This window comes from Bufo gargarizans, chromosome 5 (assembly GCF_014858855.1).
Source record: "Bufo gargarizans isolate SCDJY-AF-19 chromosome 5, ASM1485885v1, whole genome shotgun sequence".
In the NCBI taxonomy this organism is placed as follows: domain Eukaryota; kingdom Metazoa; phylum Chordata; class Amphibia; order Anura; family Bufonidae; genus Bufo; species Bufo gargarizans.
In genome coordinates, this window is record NC_058084.1 from 131,413,797 (window position 1) to 131,439,918 (window position 26,122).

Genomic DNA, 26,122 nt, shown 5'->3' on the forward strand with positions numbered 1-26,122 from the left:
CACGGACCGCTCTCGGCCGCGGAACATGGCCGTGCGCATGGGGCCTTAATTTGAGGGCTGGTGTTTCAGAGCTGATAGATTCCCTTTAAGCCAAGCAACCCCTACTGAACTATATTAAAGGGGTTGTCCAGGATTAGAAAAACCATGGCTGCTTTCTCCCAAAGATGACAACACCAGTGTCCATTGGTAGTGTCTGGTATTGCAACCATCTCATGCTCGATATCACTGACCAGGAGCGGACTGGCCATAAAGCCTATATAGAAACTTCCAGGTAGGCTGACACCCAGAAGGCCACCCAAGCATCCTCAGGTCCACCAGTCAGGTTAGCAATAATCTGACGCTCACTTCCTGAATTCAGTGCGCAATTCTGGTAGGTAAAAAGCAGGAGGAACCTGATGGAACTGAACCCAAAACCTAGTTTTGCACATGTTGTGTCTATCACAGTCATCAGAACAATAAAATCTTACCAGCAAGTTTTTCACCAGGTTTTTGACATTTTGCCCCATGGTTGGTGACTGAGGTCCACTTGATGCCAGTTTGATTAACGTTGCCAGAAAATTCTTGCACTTCTTTACGTTATCCAGGACTTCCTAGATAAATGACATATGATTAAGGTGTACATTCAGAGATAAAGCAGGACCACCAATATCGGACAAATTACACTTTTTTTGGTAGGACAACCCCTTTTAAGTCATCTAAATTTTTCAAACGAGCTCCTGGATCTGAAGACTTTTGTAATTGCAGGTCATTAAACATTTAGTAAAGCAGCTGAGTTATTCACTGAAATCATCTGTGTAGCGCCACTTGCTGCTCTTTTTCTAATTTTCACTGAGAAATTGAGATGGAAGCACAAGCTCAGTTCAATCCTTTTAATCATGGAATAACTCCTTTTAAATTAAAAAGGGGAACTTGTATTCTAGAGGCACAACCATTACTTTAGGCAAAAGTATTGAGACGGACAAGTTAAGAGAAAAGTATAAAAACAGTATAAAAGTAAAAAAAAAAAAAAAAAAAAAGCAAAACCAATGACAAAAGAGGAATGTCTCAGCTTCTAAAGAAGTTAGGAAAATCTGTGTCAGTGCGATCTGCCATCTACCTTACAGAACGCTGCCAGATACCATAATTCCCTCTTAGTAATACAGAGAATGACGTGACCGATAAATATATTACTGCATGATCACAAACCATGATTAAGCATTCATCACGCAGCTATAAATGAGGATGCATGCGCTGTATAAAAGCCTCATTTTATTTTAACCATTTTCCTACCAGATAGATTTTGCAGTTTGGGGAGAATGTAATTTACTTGCAAGGATAAGACCTTCTAATGTGTACAGTGGGGCCCGACTGTGCACCACTGGCTGAGGTCGGGTTGGATTTTAACATTCCTTTGCTGCCACTAGAGGCGTCTGATGGAGCCTCCCTTCACTATTAACACATACACACTCGACTGAGCCAAGTGTGCATGTGTATGGGAAGGTCAGGTGGAATTAGTGTTGGCCGAACAGCTATGCAAGGTACAGAACGTTCTTGGCCATAAAAAAGTGTGTTTAGTTGCCTGCACTGAATCTAGTTAAAGGGGGTTGGCCACTTTCCAGTTACTGTTGATCAATGTGTTTGTGAGATCATTATATGGAACTTACTAATATAGCCGTTGTTGAAATTCTGCAACATTTTCTATATTTTATAAAGTATGCCCCCCTTTTTACAATGTCTTTTCTGCTGTCCACAAAATGGCTGCTGGTGGAGGGTCAGGTGACCAGGCAAATCACCTCCATGTGAGGTCTGCTCCATTAGAATACACTACGCCTGCACTAAACTCCCAACAGAACAAGTGCAGTTGGCAGGAGGCATCATATGGAAGAGATTTGCCAGGTCACATGACCCTCCATAAGCGGCCATCTTATGGACAGGACCTCTCTGTGGACAGCACAAAAGACTTTGTAAACAAGGGAAGATACCTTATAAAATGGTGCAGAATTTCAACAAAGTCTATATTAGTAAGTGCCATATAACCATCTCACACACACATCGGACAACAGTAACCAGAAAGTGGCCAACCCCTTTAACTAATCAGGCAAACATAACTGGTTCCATCACACACACAGTATAAGGATCTGTTCACTCAAGTGTTAGTTATAGCTTGCCAGATTACTGGGGACAGAATAGATGGATGTGATGGATTACATGGTTTTCTATTGGGTTCCATTGGGTTTTTGTGCCTGTAAATTCTTGCTGTACTGAAAGTTGCTAGATCAGTAAAAATAAATAAAATTAAACACGTATTATAATTATAGCAAATAAAGATTATTCACTGAATAATTATACAGAACAATTAAAGGGACACTGACAGGCCTTCTGAGCATAATTAGCTCTTTATATGCCCCCCTAGGTCTTATAATAAGTTTCCAATTCATATAAGTATTATCCCTGTGCGCATTATAAAACGTTAAAAATAATCTTTATAATCACCTGTCCTTTCTGCCCAAGGGGCGTTCTTTGTGCCGCATGTGTGCCCAGCCGCGTCCCAACTGCCGGATCCTTAGACACGCCCATCTCATTAGTATTCACTTGGCGCAATGTGATCCCGGCGAGCGAGGGTACCAGGCGCATGCGCAGGATCTCCGAATGTCGGGGACTGGAAAATACCGCCCAGTGAAGTGAATACTAATGAGATGGGCGTGTCTAAGGATCCGGCAGTTGGGACGCGGCTGGGCACACATGCGGCACAAAGAACGCCCCTTGGGCAGAAAGGACAGGTGATTATAAAGATTATTTTTAACGTTTTATAATGCGCACAGGGATAATACTTATATGAATTGGGAAATTATTATAAGACCTAGGGGGGCATATAAAGAGCTAATTATGCTCAGAAGGCCTGTCAGTGTCCCTTTAAAGTTAAACAAATATTCAAATTACTTTCTGTATCAGGCTTTATGTTTTCAAGACCTATGCTTGCTGTCATCCAATTACTGCATTTTCAGACTACAAGACGCACCTGTGTTCTATACAAAGAAAAAAAAATTTGAAAAAATATTTCATGATAGCTCAGAATAAATAACGCATTACCTTTATTCTATGGGCTACTATGAGTATGGCTCTACCAAATAAGTATTTTACTTAGGGTTTTTATGTTCTTTTGCACAATAGAAACAACAACAAAAAATGTTATTGCCTTATTCTGTCAATTTTTTTTATTCTTCAGTTTCAGGGTTATTTTTGGTGAGATTACGTTTTTCTTTGATACTTGTTTGCCATTTTTTTTTAGCAGTTGTCCTCTGTGCATGTTGAATGCCTAGCTTGCAGTTCTCTCAGAGATGGTGAGTGAAGACTAGCCGCCATCCAATGCACACAGGAAGTAGAGGAGAATCTGCTTCCTAACCTTCTCTTATTCACTCAGAAGCAGTCCCAGGATCAGAGAAGTAATGACCTGTATGGTTGTGAATAAAGCATAGGAAGTTTAGATCTCAGCCCATATAGCTGGAGCAGTCTGCTTGTTTGTGTGTGCTCCTGCTCACCCCTCCATCTCCATAGACTTGCATTGAGATATGTAAAATGTTCCCTCTGAACTTCTGCTCCCACCTAGACGGGTTTAAGGCTACTTTCACACTTGTGTTTTTGCCTGATCCGGCAGGGATACTCCATTACTGATAATACAACCTTGCGCATCCGTTATAAACGGATCCGGTTGTATTATCTTTAAAATAGCAATGACGTATCCGTCATGAGCACCACTAAAACGCAATGGGGGTTGGATCAGTTTTCTATTGTATCAGAGAAACCAGATCCGTCCCCATTGACTTGCATTGTGGAACATGAAAGTTGTTTTGCTCAGCATCCCATGACTAAAAGAAAACCACAGCTTGCTCCGGTTTGGGAACGCAACCAAATGGAATGGAATGCATTTTGGAGCACTCCAATCTGTCCAGTTTTGTTCCAATTGACAATGAATCAAGACAAAAACTGAAGCTTTTTCCTCCAGTATTGAGATCCTCTGCCAGATCTCAATACCGGAAAATGTAAACGCAAGTGTGAAAGTACAGTGGTCCCTCAAGTTACAATATTAACTGGTTTCAGGAAAAAAACAAAAAAAAACTAATACAGAAAGTAAATTTGAAAACTGTATGACTTCTAGTGATAAAACCTCATTAACTTAAAGAGGACCTTTCACCGATTATTACACTGTGAACTAAGTATACAGACATATAGAGCAGCGCCCGGGGATCTCACTGCACTTACTATTATCCCTGGGCGCCGCTCCGTTCTCCTGCTATGCCCTCCGGTATCTTCGGTCACAAAGTTATGGTAGGCGGAGTCTGCCCTTGTTCTGCTGTAGCGCTGGCCAATCGCAGCGCAGAGCTCACAGCCTGGGAAGTTATTTTCTCCCAGGCTGTGAGCTCTGCAATGCGATTGGCCAGCGCTACAGCAGAACATGGGCAGACTCCGCCTACCATAACTTAGTGACTGAAATCTCCGCCTACTATAACTTAGTGAGCAGAGATACCGGAGGGCATAGCAGGAGAACGGAGCGGCGCCCAGGGATAATAGTAAGTGCAGTGAGATCCCCGGGCGTTGCTCTATATGTCTGTATACTTAGTTCACATTGTAATAATCAGTGAAAGGTCCTCTTTAAAGTAACCCTATCTTTAAAAAAAATATATATATTTTACTGCGCTTACTGTGGTATTTGGAGGCTGTGCAACTTGCGTTTTCTTCAGAGGCTCAGCTTTGCAAATATTCACATTTGAGTGGACAGATGGAATGCTTGCTTGTATTTGCACAGGTCGGTTGGTTTCCTTCACAGACGGGGACATGCTGGATACTATAATTGTTGACCCAACTGGAGTAGGTGCACTGCAAATATTACAGCCTGCTATCTTGATAGTGGGGCCACCAGTAACACTTGGAGGTCCACTTGATGGGGTAAAGGTTTTAACTAGGTTTGCTGTTGCTTGTTTAGCAGAGGGGGCAGTAGGTGCTGGCATTTGGGAAGGACATACAGTTGCAGTTGGCATCACAACTGAACTACAAGAATTCACAGCAATGGGTGTAACTGGAGATACTGATGTTCTAATAGGTAAAACCGCAACAGTGCTAGAATTAAGTGCCAGAGCAGAAGTGCCAGTCACACCCACAGTGGACGGAGTGGTCGTGGTGGCAGCAGGTGAAGTGCATGAAATGGTTACAGGAGAAGGGGCAGAGGCTCTAATTATTACTGTAGAGGTTCCTTGGCTATTAGATACAGTTTGTGGAGTGGTGCAAATCCTAAGAAATGTAGAACTGGGAACCGAGGTATTTGCTTTAGAAGCAACAGATGAGGAAACTTTGACGGTTCCACTTGGAGTGCCAGTAGACTGCAAAAGAAGAAAGAGGTGAGGAGAAAACACAAGCTTAAGACACACATTCATCTTTACTCCTTTATTTATGTCACCCCTTTTTTTCCCCTATAATCAGTTAGGCTTATAATATATGCTCTTGGAAGTACTGAGTCTGAGGGTGGACAGCACTTTAACCCCTTAAGGACACGGCCATATTTTACCTTAAGGACCAGGCCATTTTTTGCAAATCTGACCATTGTCACTTTATGTGGTGATAACATTAAAACGCTTTGACTTATCCAGGCCATTCTGAGATTGTTTTTTCGTCACATATTGTACTTCATGACACTGGTAAAATGAAGTAAAAAAAAAAAATCATTTATTAAAAAAAAAAAAATTCCAAGTTTCCATTTTTCTACTTCTATAATACATAGTAATACCTACTAAAATAGGTATTTACATTCCCCATATGTCTACTTCATGTTTGGATCATTTTGGGAATGCCATTTTAGTTTTTGGGGATGCTACAAGACTTACTGAGACATGGTTCAATGGGAGTAATGACTGGGATATAACAATACCAGGGTTCTCTCTATATAGGAAAGACAGAAAAGGCAAGAAAGGGGGAGGGTGGCCCTGTATGTGAAAGATAGCATAAAATCTAATTTAATACAAATTAGCAAGACCACTTTGGAGTCAGTTTGGGTTACCTTGCAGCTTGATAATCATAAGGTAACTCGTGTAGGTATGATATATAGACCACCTAGCCAAGTCAAAGAATTAGATGATCTACTAGTTGAGGAAATAGCTAAAATGACATTGAAAGGGGAAGTCATCATTATGGGAGACTTTAATCTTCATGATGTAAACTGGAAAACTAAAATAGCTAGTTCTGCCAGGAGTATAGATATTCTAAATTCCCTACTGGGATTATCTCTTCAGCAAGTAGTGGAGGAGCCAACCCGGAAAGAGGCCATTTTAGATTTAGTATTCACAAATGGGAATTTGGAAGCTGATATTACTGTAGGGGAAAGCTTGGGATCTAGTTATCACCAGTCAGTGTGGTTTACTCTAAGTACAGTGACAGAGTCACACCACACAAAAACAAAAGTTTTAGATTTTAGAAAAGCTTTTCTAAAAAATTAGATTAGTGGTATACGAGCCCCTATCAGATTGGAACAGTTTCAATGGAGTCCAGGAGAAATGGGACTACTTAAAAGTGGCACTATTGAAGGCAACAGATAATTGCATTAGACTCGTCACTAAAAGCAAAAAAAGGAAGAGGTCACTGTGGTACTCAGATGGGGGTCGCTTTTATGGAGTTTCTACTCTAGGGCTTTTATGGAGTTTCTACTCTTTTCCTTGTGCGCCCTGCCGTTTGGTCATACAGCATTTTACGACCACATATGGGGTGTTTCTGAAAACTGCAGAATCAGGGTAATAAATATTACGTTTTGTTTGGCTGTTAACCCTTGCTTTGCTACTGGAAAAAAAACTGATTGAAATGGAAAATTTGCAAAAAAAATTGCTGTTTTGGCACTGTTTTTATTTACTTTTTTTTGACAGTGTTCATCTGAGGGTTTAGGTCATAGGGTATTTTTATAGAGCAGATTCTTACAGATGCGGCGATACCCAATATAAAAGTCTACTTTTTTAAGTTTTACACTATATTATCTTTTTATTAAAAAAAAAAAAAAAACGTTTTAGTATCTCCAAAGTCTAAGGCCTCATGCACACGACCGTTGTGTGCATCAGTGGCCGTTGTGCCGTTTTCCGTTCTTTTTCGCGGACCCATTGACTTTCAATGGGTCCGTGGAAAAATCGGAAAATGCACCGTTTTGCAGCAGAGACCGTGATCCGTGTTTCCTGTCTGTCAAAAAAAATGACCTGTCCTATTTTTTTGACGGACAACGGTTCACGGACCCATTCAAGTCAATGGGTCCGTGAAAGAACACGGATGCACACAAGATTGGCATCCGTGTCCGTGATCGTAGGTTACTTTCATACAGACGGATCCGAAGATCCGTCTGCATAAAAGGTTTTTCAGAGGTGGAGTTTTCACTTTGTGAAAACTCAGATCCGACAGTATATTCTAACACAGAGGCGTTCCCATGGTGAATATACTGAAAAACTGTGTACATGACTGCCCCCTGCTGCCTGGCAGGTGCTGCCAGGCAGCAGGGGCAGACCCCCCCTCCCCTGTTTTTAACTCATTGGTGGCCAGTGCGGCGGCCCCCCCCTCCCCTGTAGTTAACTCATTGGTGTCCAGTGGGCCCCCCCTCCCTCCCCTGTAGTTAACTCATTGGTGGCCAGTGGGCCCCCCTCCCTCCCCTGTAGTTAACTCATTGGTGGCCAGTGGACCCCCCCTCCCTCCCCTGTAGTTAACTCATTGGTGGCCAGTGGACCCCCCCCCCCCTCCCCTGAAGTCCCGGTTGCCATGGTTACTTAGCAATTTGTAGAAGCTTCATACTTACCTGCGAGCAGCGATGTCTGTGACCGGCCGGGAGCTCCTCCTACTGGTAAGTGACAGGTCTGTACTATAGGCAATGCGCCGCACAGACCTTTCACTTACCAGTAGGAGGAGCTCCCGGCCGGTCACAGACATCGCAGCTCGCAGGTAAGTATGACGCTTCTACAAATTGCTAAGCAACCATGGCAACCGGGACTGCAGTAGCATCCCGGTTGCCATGGTTACCGATCGGAGCCCCAGCGATTACACTGGGACTCCGATCGGTACTCTCCACTGCCACCAATGATAGGGGGGGGGGGGGGGGCGATTTTAATTAGGAGGGGGAGAGAGGGGAGAGGGCCCACTGGCCACCAACGAGTTAACTACAGGGGAGGGAGGGGGGGTCCTCTGTCCACCAATGAGTTAACTACAGGTGAGGGAGGGGGGGTCCACTGGCCACCAATGAGTTAACTACAGGGGAGGGAGGGGGGGCCCACTGGCCACCAATGAGTTAACTACAGGGGAGGGAGGGGGGGGCGGCCGCACTGGCCACCAATGAGTTAAAAACAGGGGGGGGGGCAGTCATGTACACAGTTTTTCTAGTATATTCTAACCTGAAGCGTCCCCATCACCACGGGAACGCCTCTGTGTTAGAATATACTGTCGGATCTGAGTTTCACGATGTAGCTCATATCCGACAGTATATTCTAACATAGAGGCGTTCCCATGGTGATGGGGACGCTTCAAGTTAAAAATATACCATCGGATTGGAGAAAACTCCAATCCGATGGTATAAAAGAACTCCAGACTTTACATTGAAAGTCAATGGGGACGGATCCGTTTGAAATGGCACCATATTGTGTCAACGTCAAACGGATCCGTCCCCATTGACTTGCATTGTAATTCAGGACGGATCCGTTCGGCTCCGCACGGCCAGGCGGACACCAAAACGACTTTTTTTTTCATGTCCGTGGATCCTCCAAAAATCAAGGAAGACCCACAGACGAAAAAACGGTCACGGATCACGGACCTACGGACCCTGTTTTTGCGGACCGTGAAAAAATACTGTCGTGTGCATGAGGCCTAAGAGTCTTTTTTTTTTTTTTTTTTTTTTAGCCCATTATCTTAGGCAGGGGCTCATTTTTTGTGGGATGAGAGGACGGTTTTATTGGCACTATTTTGTGGGGCATATGACTTTTGGATCGCTTGCTATTACAATTTTTGTGATGTAAGGCGACAGTTTTTATTTTATTTTTTTAACCATGTTCATCTGAGGGGTTAGGTCATGGGGTATTTTTATACAGCAGATTCTTACGGACGTGGCGATACCCAATATGTCTATTTTTTTTATTTATTTTAGTTTTACTAAATATTTTTAATGCATTTTTTTTGTTTTAGTGTCTCAAGTCTGAGAACCATAGTTTTTTATCAGTGGCTAAATTGGGGAAGGGGAATATAAATTTAGTACTCCATGAAAGGGTGGTACTCTCTGAAGCAACCGTCAATGCAGAGGCCCGGATAATCGGGGCACATGTCACACTGAGTGGTGGTGTCCTTCCGTATCTCCCTCCTGTGACACACTGCACTTTTTTGGGGTCCGTCCCTTCTTTCTAGTATGGGGGACCACACCTCAAAAGTGTTGGCCAGGGATGATCCGGGCGCCTCCAGTTCCCGAGGTACTCCGGGCTGCTCTTTCCCGGTCAGTAAAGATCAGGTCCTTGAGGACTGCCTCATAGAACTGAAGGAATGTCCCTGTGTTGCCAGCGCTCTGGGACAGCACAAAAGAGTTGTACAAGGCAACCTGTACCAAGTAGACCGCAACTTTTTTGTACGATGCCCGGGTTTTGCACATGACATTATATGGCTTGATCAGAGAGATCAACTCCTCCCGTATACAGATTGTATACAAATCGGGCTTGAGAACCGTTGCCGCGGTAACTCGCACAGGGACAGGGGTGATGCAGTTACAGTGAATTGTGGACATTTCAAGGACATCCCTCTTGTCCTTATATCTGACCAGCAACACGGTGCCACAAGCGGACGTGGATCTGGCGGCGAGGGACTGGAACAAAGGGATACTAGTATAAAAAAGTTACCCACGTAAAGGTGGTAACCCTTATCTAGCAGTGGGTGCCTAAGGTCCCACACAAGTTTCCCGCTAACACCCAGAGTGGGGGGACATTCTAGGGGTTGAATACGGGAATCTCTCCCCTCGTACACACGAAACTTGTAAGTGTACCCAGAGGTACTCTCACAAAGTTTGTACAGCTTCACGCCATACCTCGCCCGCTTAAAGGGAACATACTGATGGAAAAGGAGTCTCCCCTTGAAAGCAATGAGAGACTCATCAACCGCGACCTCCCTTCCAGGTACATAGGCCTGCACAAATTTGGCCCCAAAGTGATCGATGACCAGCCTGATTTTGTACAGGCGGTCATAGGCAGGATCACCTTGGGGGGGGGGGGGGGGGGGGGGTTCACATGCTGCATTATCTGCATAATGCAGGCATTTACAGACGGCCTCAAACCGGGTATGTGTCATGGCCGTATTGTAAAGTGGGGTCTGGTAGAGGACATCCCCACTCCAGTAATGCCTCACTAGTTATTTTTTTTTTTACTAGGCCCATGTGCAGCACGAGGCCCCAAAACATCCTCATCTCAGCTGCACTGACTGGAGTCCAGCCACCGGCCCTAGCCAAAAAGAAGCCCGGGTGTTAAGCAATGAGTTGTTGGGCGTACAGGTTTGTTTGCTCCACCATCAGATTTACAAAGTGGTCACTGAAAAAAGACTAAAATAGTCATATTCAGTGAAGCCCACTGTGGAAATCTGGATTCCTGGTTGACCAACAAAATCAGGAATTGCAGGCTCAAAATACTCTGGGATACACCAGACAATTTCACCGGTAGGGGGCTCAGGTGGACTTATCTGGTGGGCCGGAAAACTAGTACGAGTCTCAGAGCTGCTAGTACTAGTGTGGGCCACAGGGTCCCTAGCATGGCGGTCCCCCTGCTCCGCCTGGCTGCATCTCTGCTGCCTTGGGGGCTCATCATCATCGCTAGATGATGAGGAGTACGCGGATGACAAAAGGAAAGTGGGGTCATCCTTGTCCTCACTGGGGCTCTCTGAGTCGGAGGCAAGCTGGGCGTATGCCTCCTCGGCCGAGAACCTCCGGCGGGCCATAGGGGAGTGTGTGTGTGCGTGTTAAACTTTATTTGGTGTGCGTGTGGGGGCACGGGTGTTCACAAACTTACCCTAAACCTAACAGACAAAAAAAAGGGGGGGCAAAAAAAAGGTTACAAAAAAAATTCTAACTCTCTGATCAGCCATGGGGTGTGCTATGCGCTAACAGTGGCCGGACACTAAGAGTGCCAGCCACAGTCAGCGTTCGCAGAAAAAAAACTGCTTGTGGACCCCAGGCACCCGATTTAGGGTGATGCAATCAAAAACCTTCACCATCACCTCTCAGGATGGCGATTGGTGGTGTATTATCACACCACAGATCACCATCCTGTTCCGGGTTATCAGATCCCCAGAGACCCGAATAACGTATCCGCAAATGCGGTCCGCAATACGGCAACAGGAAGCACACAGGAGGCCTTATCCCGTAGTTTCCAAAATTGGGGTCACTTTTTTTAAGTTTCTACTCTATGGGTGCATCAGGGGGGCTTCAAACGGGACATGGTATCAAAAAAATATAATAAAAAAAAATAAAAAAAGTCTAGCAAAATCTGCCTTCCAAAAACCAAATGGCGTTCCTTTCCTTCTGCACCCTGCCGTGTGCCTGTACAGCAGTTTACGACCACATATGGTGTGTTTCTGTAAATTACAGAACCAGGGCAATAAATAATTGAGTTTTGTTTGGCTTTTAACCCTTGCTTTGTAACCTTAAAAAAATGAATTAAAATGGAAAATCTGCCCAAAAATGTGAAATTCTGAAACTTTATCTACATTTTCCATTAATTCTTGTGGAACACCTAAAGGGTTAGCAAAGTTTGTAAAATCAGTTTTGAATATCTTGAGGGTGTAGTTTCTAAAATGGGGTCATTTTTGGGTGGTTTCTATTATGTAAGCCTCGCAAAGTGAGTTCAGAGCTGAACTGAGCCTTGAAAAGTGGGTTTTGGAAATTTTCTGAAAAATGTCAAGATTTGCCTCTAAACTTCTAAGCCTTGTAACGTCCCCAAAAAATAAAATGAAATTCACAAAATGATCCAAACATTAAGTAGACATATAGGGAATGTAAAGTAATAATTTTTTTATGTATTACTATCTAATTTGCAAATGTTTCCAAATTTTGTATTTTTTTTAAGAAATAAAAATGTTTGACTCAATTTTACCACTGTCATGAAGTACAATATGTGACGAGAAAACAATCTCAGAATAGCCCGGATAAGTAAAAGCATTTTAAAGTTATCACCACATAAAGCGACATGTCAGATTTGCAAAAAAATAAAATGGGCTGGTCCTTAAAGAGGACATTTCATCGGTGCAAACATTGTAAGATAATTATCAGGCTGTATAGAGCGGCGCCCCGGGATCTCACTGCACTTATTCTGGGGAGCCTCTCCGTTCTCCAGCTATGCTCCCTGGTATTTTCGCTGAATAGGTTATACTAGGCGGAGTCTGACCTGTTTCTCCCTGGGCGTCTCCTTCTCCCAGGCTGTAGCGCTGTCCAATCGCAGCACAGAGCTCACAGCCTGGGGAGAGAAAAAAACCTGTACTGGGAGAAGGAACGCCCAGGGAAAAACAGGGCAGACTCCTGCCAGTATAACCAATTCAGCAAAAATACCAAATAATAGTAAGTGCAGTGAGATCCCGGGGAGCTGCTCTACACAGCCTGATAATTATCTTACAATGTTTGGACCGATGAAAGTCATCCAAGTTAAAAAAAAAAAAAAAATAATGATTTGCAAGCAGCAGTAAATATGATAACAATAACGAAGTTATAGCCACTTTTCTTGCCAGAGGCTTCCTGTTCCACGCTCCAGTCCTCCCCACCCTTTTTTTCCGGCTGCAGTGGTGACATTAACTGCCGCTAGGGAAGGATTATATATTTTTTTTCTTAATGTGGAAAACCCCTTTAAAACAAATAACTACAACATACTTGTATTTGATTAGGGCTCCTCTGAAAAGTTACTGTTGAGGACACAGGAGTCAAGGATGCAGACAGAGGAACAGCTTTCCCATTGCTGCTTGCCAGGCTCGATACCAGCTGGTTTCCTGGATTCTTAAAAACAATGAAAAACAAAAAAAAAATGATTAGGTTCGGGGGTCAGTAAGGAGTGCTTATGAAGATGCCTCCAAGAGGCCATCATTAAACCATGTAAATACATGAGCCATTTATATGGAACCCGTCACCACTGCCCTGCTGCCCTCTCTAACTCGTGTTCGGTCTGGTAAAGTACTGTAGTACAACATGTTCTATTTTTTTGCGGTGCGGAGGCATGGACAGAAACACAATGGAAGCACTGCGTAGTGCAGCGGTGCACAAACTGCGGCCTAGGGGCCACATGCGGCCCTTGATACCATTCTGTGCAGCCCCCAACCATCTGGTGACAGACATGTCTATGTCTTGTGGCTACTCACATGTATTTTTCATGTATTCTCCCGTTAAGATTTCAGTCTTGGAACTGCAACTACACATTCATGTTATATACTGTGTGTTCAATATGCCATAAATACAGTATTTCAGTTGTTAACACCGCTTTAACCCCTTAAGGACCTCCACCGTATAAATGCACGGCGGAAGTCCGGTCCCTAAACATGGCGCCAGCTCCCACGTGCAGCGGGCACCATAGCCGCCGGATTTCTGCCATTTTAAATAGCAGAGACCCCGCTGCACCTGTACGTGATCGGCCATAAGGCTGATCGTATACATTTTACCCTTCTGATGCCGAGGTCAAATGTGACCACGGCATCTGATCAGTCTGGAAGCGAAAGCCGCACGCTTCTGCTCCGGTAACAGCGTTTCCCGGCTGAGATCAGGGAACCTGTTACATCTCTGAAATAGCCCGAAGCAGGCTTAGGAGTCTATTTCAGGACTATATCAATACAGGCCACTAGGTGGCAGCATTGTATTGTTATACTGCAAATAAAGTGTTCAATGATGGCTATATAGCCATCAATGAACACAATGAGCAATCTAAAGATTGCCAGTTATTGTCACCCAAGGTGACAAAGTAAAAATAACCAAAAAGTTTAAAATCACCCCCCTTTCCTTAACCATTTCACATCTGGACCATTTGCCCCCTTCCCGACCAGGCCTAATTTTGCAAATCTGACATGTGTCACTTTGTGCTAATAACTCTGGAACGCTTTTACTTATCCAAGCTATTCTGAGACCGTTTTCTCGTGACCCATTGTGCATCATGACAGTTGTAAATTTGAGTCGATATATTTCACCTTTATTTATAAAATCCCAAATTTACAAAAAAAATTAATTAAAAATTCGTAATTTTCTAAAGTTTCTCTGCTTTTAAAACAGAAAGTGATACCTCAAAATATTACTTAACATTCCCCATATGTCTACTTTATGTTGGCATAATTTTGTAAATGTCATTTTAATTTTTTAGGACGTTAGAAGGCTTAGAATTTTAAAAGCAATTGTTAAAAAATTTTAATTTCCAAAACCGACTTTTTAAAGGACCAGTTCAGTTCTGAAGTCACTTTGTGGGGCTTACATAGTGGAAACCCCCCCCCCCCCATAAATGACCCCATTGTAGAAACTACACCCCTCAAGTTACTCAAAGCTGATTTTTACAAATGTTGTTAACCCTTTAGGTGTTCCACAAGAATTAATGGAAAATGGAGATGACATTTCTGAATTTCACTTTTTGGGCAGATTTTCCATTTTAATAAAATGTTTGAGGGTTAACAGCCAAACAAAACTCAATATTTATTACCCCGATTCTGCGGTTTACAGTAAAACCCCACGTGGTCGTAAACGGATGTAAGGGCACACGGCAGGGCGCAGAAGAAAAGGAACTCTGTATGGTTTTTGGAAGGCAGATTTTGCTGAACTGGTTTTTAGATGCCATGTCTCATTTGAAGCCCCCCTGATGCACCCTTAGAGTAGAAACTACCAAAAAGTGACCCTGTTTTTTAAACTAGGGGATAAGGTGCTAGTTTTATTGTTACTATTTTGGGGTATATATTATTTTTAATTGCTCTATATTAGGCAAGGTAAAAAAATAAATAAAAAAAGGCTGTTTTGGCACTGTTTATTTTATAACATTCATCTGACAGGATAGATCATGTGCTATTTTTATAGAGCAGGTTGATATCAATTATGTCTACTTTCTTTGTTTCAGTTTTACAAAATAAAGCATTAAAAAAATTAAAATAAAAATACGTTTTTGTGTCTCCATTTTCTGAACGCCATATTTTTTTTAATTTTTCTGCCGATCATCTTGTGCAGTGGCTCATTTTTTGCTGGAAGGGTTGACATTTTTATTGGTACCATTTTTTGGGTACATATGATTTTTTGGATCATTCATTATTACACTTTATGGGGCAAGGTGACCAAAAAAATTTGTTGTTTTAGCATAGTTTTTTTTATTTATTCTTACACCATTCACCTCAGGGGTTAGGTCATGTGACATTTTTATAGAGCAGATCGTTACGATGTGGCAATACCTAATATGTATGCTTTTTATTATTCAAGTTTTATACAATAGCATTTTTAAAACCAAAAATAATTATGTTTTAGTGTCTCCATAGTCGGAGAGCCATAGCTTTTTTATTTTTTGACCGATTGTCTTAGTTAGAGTCTCATTTTTTGCATATGAGGTGATGGTTTGATTGGTACTATATTTGGGGTCATACGCCTTTTTGACTGCTTGGTGTTGCACTGTATGTGATGTTAGGTGACCAAAAGAATGGTGTTCAGCTGAGGGGTTAGGTCACATGATATTTTTATAGAGCCAGTTACGGATGCGGCGATACCTAATGTCTATTTTATTTCACTTTAACACAATAGCAGTTTTGAAGAAAAAAAATAAATAAAAAAAAATTAAAATTATTTTAGTGTCTCCATGTTCTGAGAGCTATATTATTTTTTTGTAGGAGCTCATTTTTTGCAGGATGAGGTGACTGTTTTATTGGTTCAATTTTGTGGGACATACGCCTTTTTGATCACTTGGTGTTAGGGCTGCACGATATGGGAATTTAGTGCAATTGCGATTAGGGCCCTAAAAATTGCGATAACGGTATGCGATGCGATATTTTAAGGGTATTGTGCTAGAGGTCTATTTGCTTGGATTTTCAAGGCAAAAAGCACACACAAATTACTGATCATGCAGAAATGTAGTTATGCTTAACTCAAGATAAAACATCTTTTACTAAATTAAATAACATATTTGCATTACTGCAAAAGTACAAAATACAAAACTTGCCATTTTCTTAATAGCACTGCACAGAACAGATAAATAAAATAGAATAAATAAAAACATTTGTTCATTAAAATAACGACTTGCCTCCAGCCCCTCCTCCCTCCCCGCACTGTAACTGATGTATCGCCGGCCGCGCTGTGCAGCATAGCAGCCGGCGATACATCCGTGTCAACCACGTAAAAAGTCAACCATCGCTTTATAAGGCGCACTGCCATTTTCCCCCCACTTTTGGGGGGGGGGGGGGGGGGGGGGGGAGTTTGTCTTATAAAGCGAAAAATATGGTAATATAATTGCAGCATTTTTGGGTCGGCCAATTGGCGATTGCGGTATGGCAATTAATTGCGAATGCTTTGGCGATATATTGTGCAGGCCTACTTGGTGTTGCACTTTGTGATGTAAGGTGACAAAAATTGCTTTTTTATTTTTATGGTGTTTATCGGACAGGGTGGATCATGTGATATATTTATAGAGCCAGTCGTAATGGACGCGGCAATACCAAATATGTCTATTTTATTTATTTCTATTTAACTTTTTTTTTTTTACACTTTGTGTCCCCCATAACTATTGATTTCTCCTGTAACTGGGGCTGACATAGTAGCCCCAGTTACAGGGAAACTACAGACCCCAGAGAGGCTGTACAGCACTATACAGCGCTGTACAGCCTCAGTGCAGGGCTGATCAAGGTCTATGGAAGACCTGACAGCTCCTGCACTCTCCCAGCCCCGGCGGTCACATAATGGCTGGGACAGGAAGCGCACAGCACTTGCTGATCTGTATACACAGCGCTCTTTGAGGTTCCTCACTTTACTATCATCCTGTCCTTCCTGGTGTCTCTACACTGTCATCCTGCTGCCCCCCAATACTGTTCTAGAGCCATACAGATAGTCCCCCATTCCCCATATTATTTCCCCTGTATATTATAATGGCCCCCTCTGTATTAGTATTATTATTAATAATATAATGGCCCCCTCTTTGTTATTATTGTATTGGCCCCCTCTTTGTTATTAATGTATTGGCCACTCCACTCTTATTAGTATGATGTCCTCGGTGGTTCTCCTCTTTCTGCTCCTCCCCCACCCCCATAGTGCCCCCAGTACCTCTGTAATTAGGGTAGGGTACAATAAAAAAATAACTTACCTCTCTCCATCACAGCTTGTGGCGTCCCAGCACAGGCAGTCACGAACGCCTCACTGTGCCTTCCCACACCGCGTCATCTCACGAGATCCGACGCAGGAGGTCACAGTGAGGTAATCGTGATCAAGTCCTGCGTCACTCTACTGCCTTATAGGCTTCAGGCCTAGTGGCCTGAAGCCAATGAAGCATAACGGAGGGGAAGGGAGCCATAGGCTTCCATTGCCCTCATTGAAATTCCTGCTGCCTGGCGCCCCCTGAAATCTCCCGCCCGGGGCAACAGCCCCCACCAAGCTACGCCACTGTTCTCCACCATTACAGAAGAAAAACCTTTCACCCTACTCTCGAGATCACAAATCACCACCTGTGAACTTGACCCAATCCCATCCCACCTCACCAGTGTTTAGCCCCGCCCCAACTCATCTCTTCAACCTATCAATAGCCACTGGTGTCTTCCCCTCTGGTTTTAAACATGCTATTACACCCATCCTCAAAAAGCCTTCCCTTGACCCATCTTCTTTCTCCAGTTATCGCCCCATGTTGTTTTTTCGCTGACAACACACAAATTTACCTCTCTGGTCTGGACATCAGCACCTTTCTATGCAGAATCCCACAATGCCTATCTTCCAAATCTTCCTCCTTCTCCCGCTTTCTAAAACGTAACATGGACAAAACTGAATTTATCATCCCCTCCCCCCCCAACAGACCTATCCATCGCGATCAATGGCTGCACACTCTCCCCAATCAACCAAGTCCGCTGCCTTGGAGTAACCGTGGATTCTGGCTTGTCCTTTATTAAACCACACATTCAAGACCTTTCCACCACCTACAACTAAAAAATATCTCCCGCATCCGTGCATTCCTCAACCAGGAGTCATCAAAAATGCTTGTACATGCACTCATCATCTCCCGCCTAGACTACTGCAACATCCCACTCTGTGGCCTTCCATCTAGCACCCTCACACTGCTCCAATCTATCCTAAACATACACCTCTGACCCTGTTACTCCGCTCCCAATCCTTTCACTGGCTTCCGAGTGCCCAGCAAATTCAGTTTAAAACACTAACAACTACATACAAGGCCGTCCAAAACTTTTCCCCTCTATACATCTCTGAGCTACTTTCCCGATACATCCCGACAAGTAATCTCTGATCCTCATAAGACCTTCTCTCATTATCTCTTCCCACAATCTGGAAGGACTAGCATGCTTCTCCAAGCTAATAATTCATTATTTCCTGCTCCCCACCGCACCGAAATGTTTACATCTGGCACTGTATGGGCATGGTCACATGCTCTGCTGTAGCCTACTCCTACTGGAGGCAGCACAGAGGACTGGAGTGGTGGGGAACAGGCAAGTATGATTCTTCAGCTTAGGAAGGCAGGCTGTAGGCTAAAAGATCCTTACATCCAGTGAACCCCTTTAATATATCTCAGGCTGTGTTGCAGTCCAAGATTGCAGTGCTAACTGAGCTACATCAAGAGAGACAACCTTTAGGCCCCTTTCACATGGGCGAGTATTCCGCGCCGATGCGCTGCGCGAGTTGAACGCATTGCACCCGCACTGAATCCCGACCCATTCATTTCTATGGGGCTGTGCACACGAGCGGTGATTTTCACGCATCACTTATGCGTTGCGTGAAAATCGCAGCAAGCTCTATATTGTGCGTTGCGGTGCGATAATCCATGCAACGCAGGCCCCATAGAAGTGAATTGGGTTGCGTGAAAATCGCAAGCATCCACAAGCAAGTGCGGATGCGGCAAGTGCGGAGACCCGATCATTATTATTTTCCCTTATAACATGGTTATAAAGGGAAAATAATAGCATTCTGAATACAGAATGCATAGTAAAATAGCGCTGGAGGGGTTAAAATAAAAAATATATTTTTACTCACCTTAATCCACTTGCTCGTGTAGCCGGCATCTCTCCTGTCTCTTTCTTTGCTGATTGCAGTCAAAGGACCTGTGGTGACTTCACTCCGGTCATCACATGATCCATCACCATGGTAAAAGATCACGTGATGACCGAAGTGATGTCACCACAGGTCCTTTGACTGCAATCAGCAAAGAAAGAGACAGGAGAGATGCCGGCTACACGAGCAAGTGGATTAAGGGGAGTTAAATTTTATTTTAATTTTTTTTAACCCCTCCAGCGCTATTGTACTATGCATTCTGTATTCAGAATGCTATTATTTTCCCTTATAACCATGTTATAAGGGAAAATAATACAATCTACAGAACCCCGAGCCCAAGCCCGAACTTCTGTGAAGAAGTTCGGGTTTGGGTACCAAACATGCGCGATTTTTCTCACGCGCGTGCAAAACGCATTACAATGTTTTGCACTCGCGCGGAAAAATCACGCATGTTCCCGCAACGCACCCGCACCTTTTCCCGTAACACCCGTGTGAAACCGGCCTTGGAAATCAGGTCAGGAATACTAATGGTATATACAGGTCTCACTGGAACCCATTTCTAAGGGTAGTAATTTGTGATCTTAGTCTTGTTTTAAAGCTTAGATTATTAGTTGTAGCTCAATCACAGCCTAAAAAAATAAAAAAGGGGGTCCCCCTTCTGCAGCAACACAGCCCCAAACATCGTCTGTTCAAAACCATATTGTCCTTTCCTGCCTAAACAAACACCGTTTAGGATGATCTGTGTGTGTGACCTGTCTAAAAAAATAATCCAGGGCTGTATGAACAGCAGGAGAAAAGATATCCTTGCACGAGAGATTATACAGGTAGTGCTGGCTTGACTCCTGATTTAGGGCTCATGCACAAGGCCATTGCCAGTATTGCAGCCCGCAAACAGCGGGTCTGCAATATGCGGGCACTGGCCGCGTGCACCCCTCATCACTGATGTGGACCCATTCACTTGGATGGGTCCGCAATCAGGAAGGTCCGGTGCAGAACGGAGACACGGAAGCACTTCCGTTGTGTTTCTTTCCGTGCCTCCGCACCGAAAATAATAAAATATGTTCTATTTTTTGGGGTGCGGACGAATCACAGACCCATTCAAGTTGAGCCGCGTTAATGAGCCCTTAGATAGACGCTGTAGCAGCATGCAGAGGCTTTAACAAGTATCTACTGAGCACAGAACTTGTGATCAAATCAATTCTATACCAAAATGCAGGAAATTACACCAAATACAGTTCATACTGCAGAGGCGGCATTGACTGTAAATGTCCTTGTACTGCAGAAGGTGACAACTTGGCCTCATTGCTACCTGCATGCTGCAGATCTGCATGGTTGGAGCACTGGAAGATACTGGTAGTCTTGCATTTGAACTCTGTACCTGGGCCTGAGCTCTTGCCAAAGCTTGTTGGGAGACCAGCATAAGCTGCCCATTGCTGCTCTTCAAAAGGACAGTACCTGCAAGAAGAGAAAACACATTCAGATTGTATATAGCTGGCGCAAGTAGAGCCGTGGGGCGTGACAGGAGAACCGTGTGCCACCAAATGGCTACAGGTGTCAAGCAGAAGAGCCACTAAATGGGTTCACTGGTACCAAGCAGAGTAGACACTACCGGTATGTGCAAATGAGGCCTCTTTCACACAGGCGGGTCCGGATGCATTGCGGCAAACCCGCGCGAGTAGGAACGCAATTGCAGTCAGTTTTTACTGCGATTGCGTTCCGATGTTCAGTTTTTATCGCGCGGGTGCAATGTGTTTTGCACGAGTGTGATAAAAAACCGTCTGTGGTACCCAGACCCGAACTTCTTTACAGAAGTTCAGGTTTGGGTTAGTTGTAGTGTAGATGTAATTATTATTTCCCCTTATAACATGGATACAGAATGCATAGTACAATAGCGCTGGAGGGGTTAAAATTATTTTTATTTTTTTAATTTAACTCGCCTTAATCCACTTGTTCGCGCAGCCCAGCTTCTCTTCTGTCTTCATCTGTGAGCAATAGGACCTTTGATGATGTCACTGTGTTCATCACATGATCCATCACCATGGTGATGGACCATGTGATGAGCGTAGTGACGTCATGAAAAGGTCCTATTGCTCACAGATGAAGACAGAAGAGATGCCGGCTGCGCGAACAAGTGGATTAAGGTGAGTTAAATGATTTTTTATTTATTTTTAACCCCTCCAGCACTATTGTACTACACATTCTGTATTCAGAATGCTATTATTTTTCCTTATAACCATGTTATAAGGGGAAATAATAATGATCGGGTCCCCATCCCGATCGTCACCTAGCAACTGTGCGTGAAAATCGCACCGCATCCGCACTTGCTTGCGGATGCTTGCGATTTTCACGCAACCCCATTCATTTCTATGGGGCCTGCGTTACGTGAAAAACGCACAAAGAGGAGCATGCTGCGATTTTCACGAAACGCACAAGTGATGCGTGAAAAATCACTGCTCGTGTGCACAGCCCCATATAAATAAATGGATCAGGATTCAGTGCGGGTGCAATGAGTTCACCTCACGCATCGCGTCCGCGCGGAATACTCACCCGTGTGAAAGGGGCCTAAGGAGCTCAAGTGCACACTACAAGGGCGGACATAGGAGCAACCCAAACATCCAGAAGATCCACATATGGGATCCCTCTTAACAATTAGGCTCATTGAGATTTCCCTGCAAAACTCGCTCTGTTCGGGTGCTCAGAGCACAGGACAGGCCCCCAGCTTTTCATCAGTGGAGGTCTGAGGTCTTGGAGTTATGAGCCAAATTTATAGCACACGGTATTAATAAATCTGGAGCAAGTGCAATGTAGATGCACCTATGTCAGTGACAGTATGGCTTAGACTTCATAAATGTGACATAAAAGAAATCTACTCGGAAGGTGTACATCTCCGTATGCAATGGCGACTGCAATACTTCCAAGCCAAACACCTGGCACACCAGACTTGATAAAAGTCCCCCTAAGGGTACAGTCATACAAACGTGGAAAACCTTTTTCAGAACCACTGCGGTCTATGAAGCTATTCACATGGCGTTTTTTTTTTTTAACGGATTTCAGGGGGGCCCTTTGCTGCGCTGCTGTCATTTTAGGGCCACTAGTCACTTTGGCCGCCTGGGTAGAAGGGACAACTTTTGTCACCAGGGTGGAGGCTGGCACCAGACTGCCATTCCCTGCTCTGTGTCCTCCACAGCTCAGGATAGGTCGAGGTCTCCAGATGTTACTAAACTACAACTCCCAGCAGGTAGAGAGCCACCACTGCTCTATAACATTATAGTGGACAGGGCATCTGTCAGCAGATTTGTACCTATGACACTGACTGATGTGTTAGTCCCATGTTCATATGTGACTGCATTACTGAGAAAAATGATGTTTTATTATATGCAAATGAGCCTCTAGGAGCAATGGGGGCGTTACCATTACACCTAGAGGCTCCTCTTTCGCTGCCGCGCTCTCTGCACACTGACTGACAGAGGCAGTGTAAACGTGATCACATCTGGACCTGTCAAAGTGCAGGGAAGTTGGCACCTCTAAGTGTAATGACACCACCCCCATTGCTCCTAGATGCTTATATACATCATTTTCCTCAGCAATGTGGGCACATATGAACATGGGACCAACACGGATGCCTTCAGCTGCCATTAGTGTCATAGGTACAAAACTACTGACAGATGCCCCTTAAAGATGTCCTATCCAGGACAATTGCACTATGTGACAGTAAGTGGCCCTGACGTAGTTCAGTGGCTGTGACAGAGCCCAAGAACTCAGGAGGCAATGCCAGCTTCTGGGTCACCCCCAGCTGATCTGCCACCACACAGCACTTCAGGTCTCTCTGAGGTACAGACCCCTCCACACTGGCAGTGATAGGGCTACTTACCGGGGGGGATCTGGAAGTTTGCCGGTAGCTGGATGGCTGACGCTTTCAGGGGGGCCCTTTGCTGCGCTGCTGTCATTTTTGGGCCACTAGTCACTTTGGCCGCCTGGGTAGAAGGGACAACCTTTGTCACCAGGGTGGAGGCTGGCACCAGACTGGCATTCCCTGCGGGCACTGCTGGGAGAGATGAGGTCAGCCCGTGATGAGCAGGCACTGCATGGCTCACCACGGCGGGAGCGGCGCTACAGGGGGCTTGGGTGGCGTGCATGAGCCGCGCGGCTGTGAGTGTGTGCTTCACTATGTCATTCATACACGGCGGCAGCCACGTTTATATAGCGCTAGCCATGTGGACGCTGGGGGGGAGGAGCTGGGGGCGGGGCTCCGCGGCCGCACGTGGCGCGCTCCTGACTCCCGTTCTGTGCGCGTCTCCCCTCAGCGCCCTGGACTGGACCGGTCACACGAGTAATGGCCACCAATATCCCCACCAATAACTGCACAGCCAATCATTTGTCGGCGGCTTGTGTAAGGCGCTGTTCACATACAGTAGGCGTTAATGCAGTGTAATTCGCTATCCTTGCTGTCAGCAGAGCAGTAGATTAATATTAATAGTCCATCTCCAGGATAGGTCATCAGTATCACATTAGGCGGGAATGGGGGCGCGCAGGTAACTTTTGAAGGGGTTAGTAGAACTTACATGAGGGCAGCAGATTGGCGGTGCCACGACCCCTTTAACGCTTTCAGCCTCGGAGGCATTTCCGTTTTTGCATTTCATTTCTAACTCCTTGCCTTCCCGGATCCATAACTAGGGTTGCGACCCGAGGGGTAACTCACTGGGAAAGTGGGTAGAATTTTTTTTCTATCGGCAATAATAATTGCCAGTATTTTCCTATATGGACTGTTACTAATGAGCGCTTCCATTGGGGGGGGGGTGCTCATTAGTACAGCCTTTAAAGGCTATGTACACCTTTAGGGCAATTTTTTTTATTATTATTGCATTGTACTCATTTTGAGCTAAAATAATTTTTAATTAGTCTTTTTTTAAAAATAAGGAATCCTTTTTTCTGTAGAGAGCTGAGATGCTGTAGCAGGCTGTGGATTGGCTCCCTATCTCTGCTCTCTAACCTTATAAACACTCATTATACCTCGGTTCTTATCTTACTGATAAGTATGTGGCCTAAATAAGTGTTTATGACCGCTTAGCAATTTGGAGATTAGGGTTATTAGATGATGGGCACATCCGGCAGTCCCTGGTACCCGGGCTCCTGCTGTATCCGCCGACATCGCTGTTTCCAGCGTATTAACCCCTTCTATGCCACGGTCAGTGCTGACCGCGACATTGAAGTGGTTTGCAACAGGGGAAGGAGCGCATCAGGTCCCCGCGCTGCTGTGGCGGGGACTCGATGTGTCAGAAGGCAGCCCGATGCCGTGCACAGCATCGGGACCTGCCTTCTACAGGAGCCCAGGAGATCCAGCCTCAGGCTGGGTCTCCTAGGCAACCTGTTAGTGTATGACTCAGTGTAGTACACGAACAGGCAATGCATTACAATACAGATGTATTGTAATGCATTGGAGAGGGGATCTGAGCCCCCAAAAGTTGAAGTCCCAGAGTGTGACAGAAATAAAGTTTAAAAAAGTGTATTTAATAAAAAAAAATAAAGTTTCAAGTTAAAAAAAGAAACGACGTAACAACCGGCTGTATAAATATATCACATGATCTACCCCATCTGATGGACACCATAAAAAAATAAAAACGGTGTAAAAAAAAGCACTAAAAGTGCAACACCAAGCGATCAAAAAGGCGCATGCCCCCCAACATAGTACCAATCTAACCGTCACCTCATCCCGAAAAAAATGAGCCCCTACATGGGACAATCGCCCAAAAAATAAAACAACTATGGCTCTCAGACTATAGAGACACTAAAACATGATTTTTTTTTGTTTCAAAAATGATATTAGTGTATAAAACTTTGCTTTTATTGTGTTAAATGTAGAAAAATAAAAAAGTATACATAGGTATCGCTGCGTCCGTAGCAACCTGATCTATAAAAATACCACATGACCTAACCCCTCAGATGAACACCGTAAAAAAAAAAGTGTAAAAAAAAGCCATATTCTTGTCACCTTACATCACAAAAAGTGTAATAGCAAGCGATCAAAAAGTAATACGCACCCCAAAATAGTGCCAATCAAACCGTCAGATCATCCTGCAAAAAAGAGACCCTACCTAAGACAATCGACCAAATAAAAAAATAAAAACTATGGCTCTCAGACTATGGAGACACTAAAACATGATTTTAGTATATAAAACTTAAATAAATAAAAAAGTTGACATATTAGGTATCGCAGTGTCCATTAAAAACTTCTCTATAAAAATTCTCTATAAAATACCACATGATCTAACCTGTCAGATAAACATTGTAAATAACAAAAAATAAAAACAGTGCCAAAACAGCAATTTTTTTTGTTGCCTTGCCTCACAAAAAGTGTAATATAGAGCAACCAAAAATCATCTGTACCCTAAAATAGTACCAACAAAACTGCCACCTTATCCTGTAGTTTCCAAAATGGGGTCACTTTTTGGGAGTTTCTACTCTAGGGGTGCATCAGGGGGGCTTCAAATGTGACATGAAAAGTTAAAATTATCCCAGTGAAATCAGCCCTCCAAAAACCATATGGCGTTCCTTTCCTTCTGCGCCCTACCGTGTGCTCATACAGCAGTTTACGACCACATATGGGGTGTTTCTGTAAACTACAGAATCAGGGCAATAAATATTGAGTTTTGTTTTGCTGTTAAGCTTTGCTTTGTTAGCGGACAAAAATGATTAAAATGGAAAATCTGCCAAAAAAGTGAATTTCTGAAATTTCATCTCCAATTTCCATTAATTCTTGTGTAACACAAGTGTTAACAAAGTTTGTAAAATCAGTTTTGAATGCCATGAGGGGTTTAGTTTCTGAAATGTGGTCACTTTTTGGGAGTTTCTACTCTAGGGGTGCATCAGGGGGACTTCAAATGGGACATGGGCGTAAAAAAAACAAAAAAACAGTCCAGGACTTCCGGT

At 43.9% G+C, this 26,122-nt stretch overlaps 1 protein-coding gene across 1 annotated transcript in view; it reads right to left on the minus strand.

Moving 5' to 3' along the window:
- Positions 1–23,223, minus strand: part of TAF4B (TATA-box binding protein associated factor 4b) — a 103,452-nt gene extending 80,229 nt beyond the window's left edge. Inside the window, exons 1-5 of the mRNA XM_044295669.1 lie at positions 23,067–23,223; positions 20,574–20,650; positions 12,869–12,991; positions 4,680–5,354; positions 468–590 (exon numbers count right to left, since the gene is read on the minus strand). Of these exons, the coding sequence (XP_044151604.1) occupies positions 468–590; positions 4,680–5,354; positions 12,869–12,991; positions 20,574–20,650; positions 23,067–23,142 (1,074 nt within the window). The 5' untranslated portion in view covers positions 23,143–23,223. The remainder of the gene's footprint in view (positions 1–467; positions 591–4,679; positions 5,355–12,868; positions 12,992–20,573; positions 20,651–23,066) is intronic.
- Between the last annotated feature and the right edge of the window lie 2,899 nt (positions 23,224–26,122).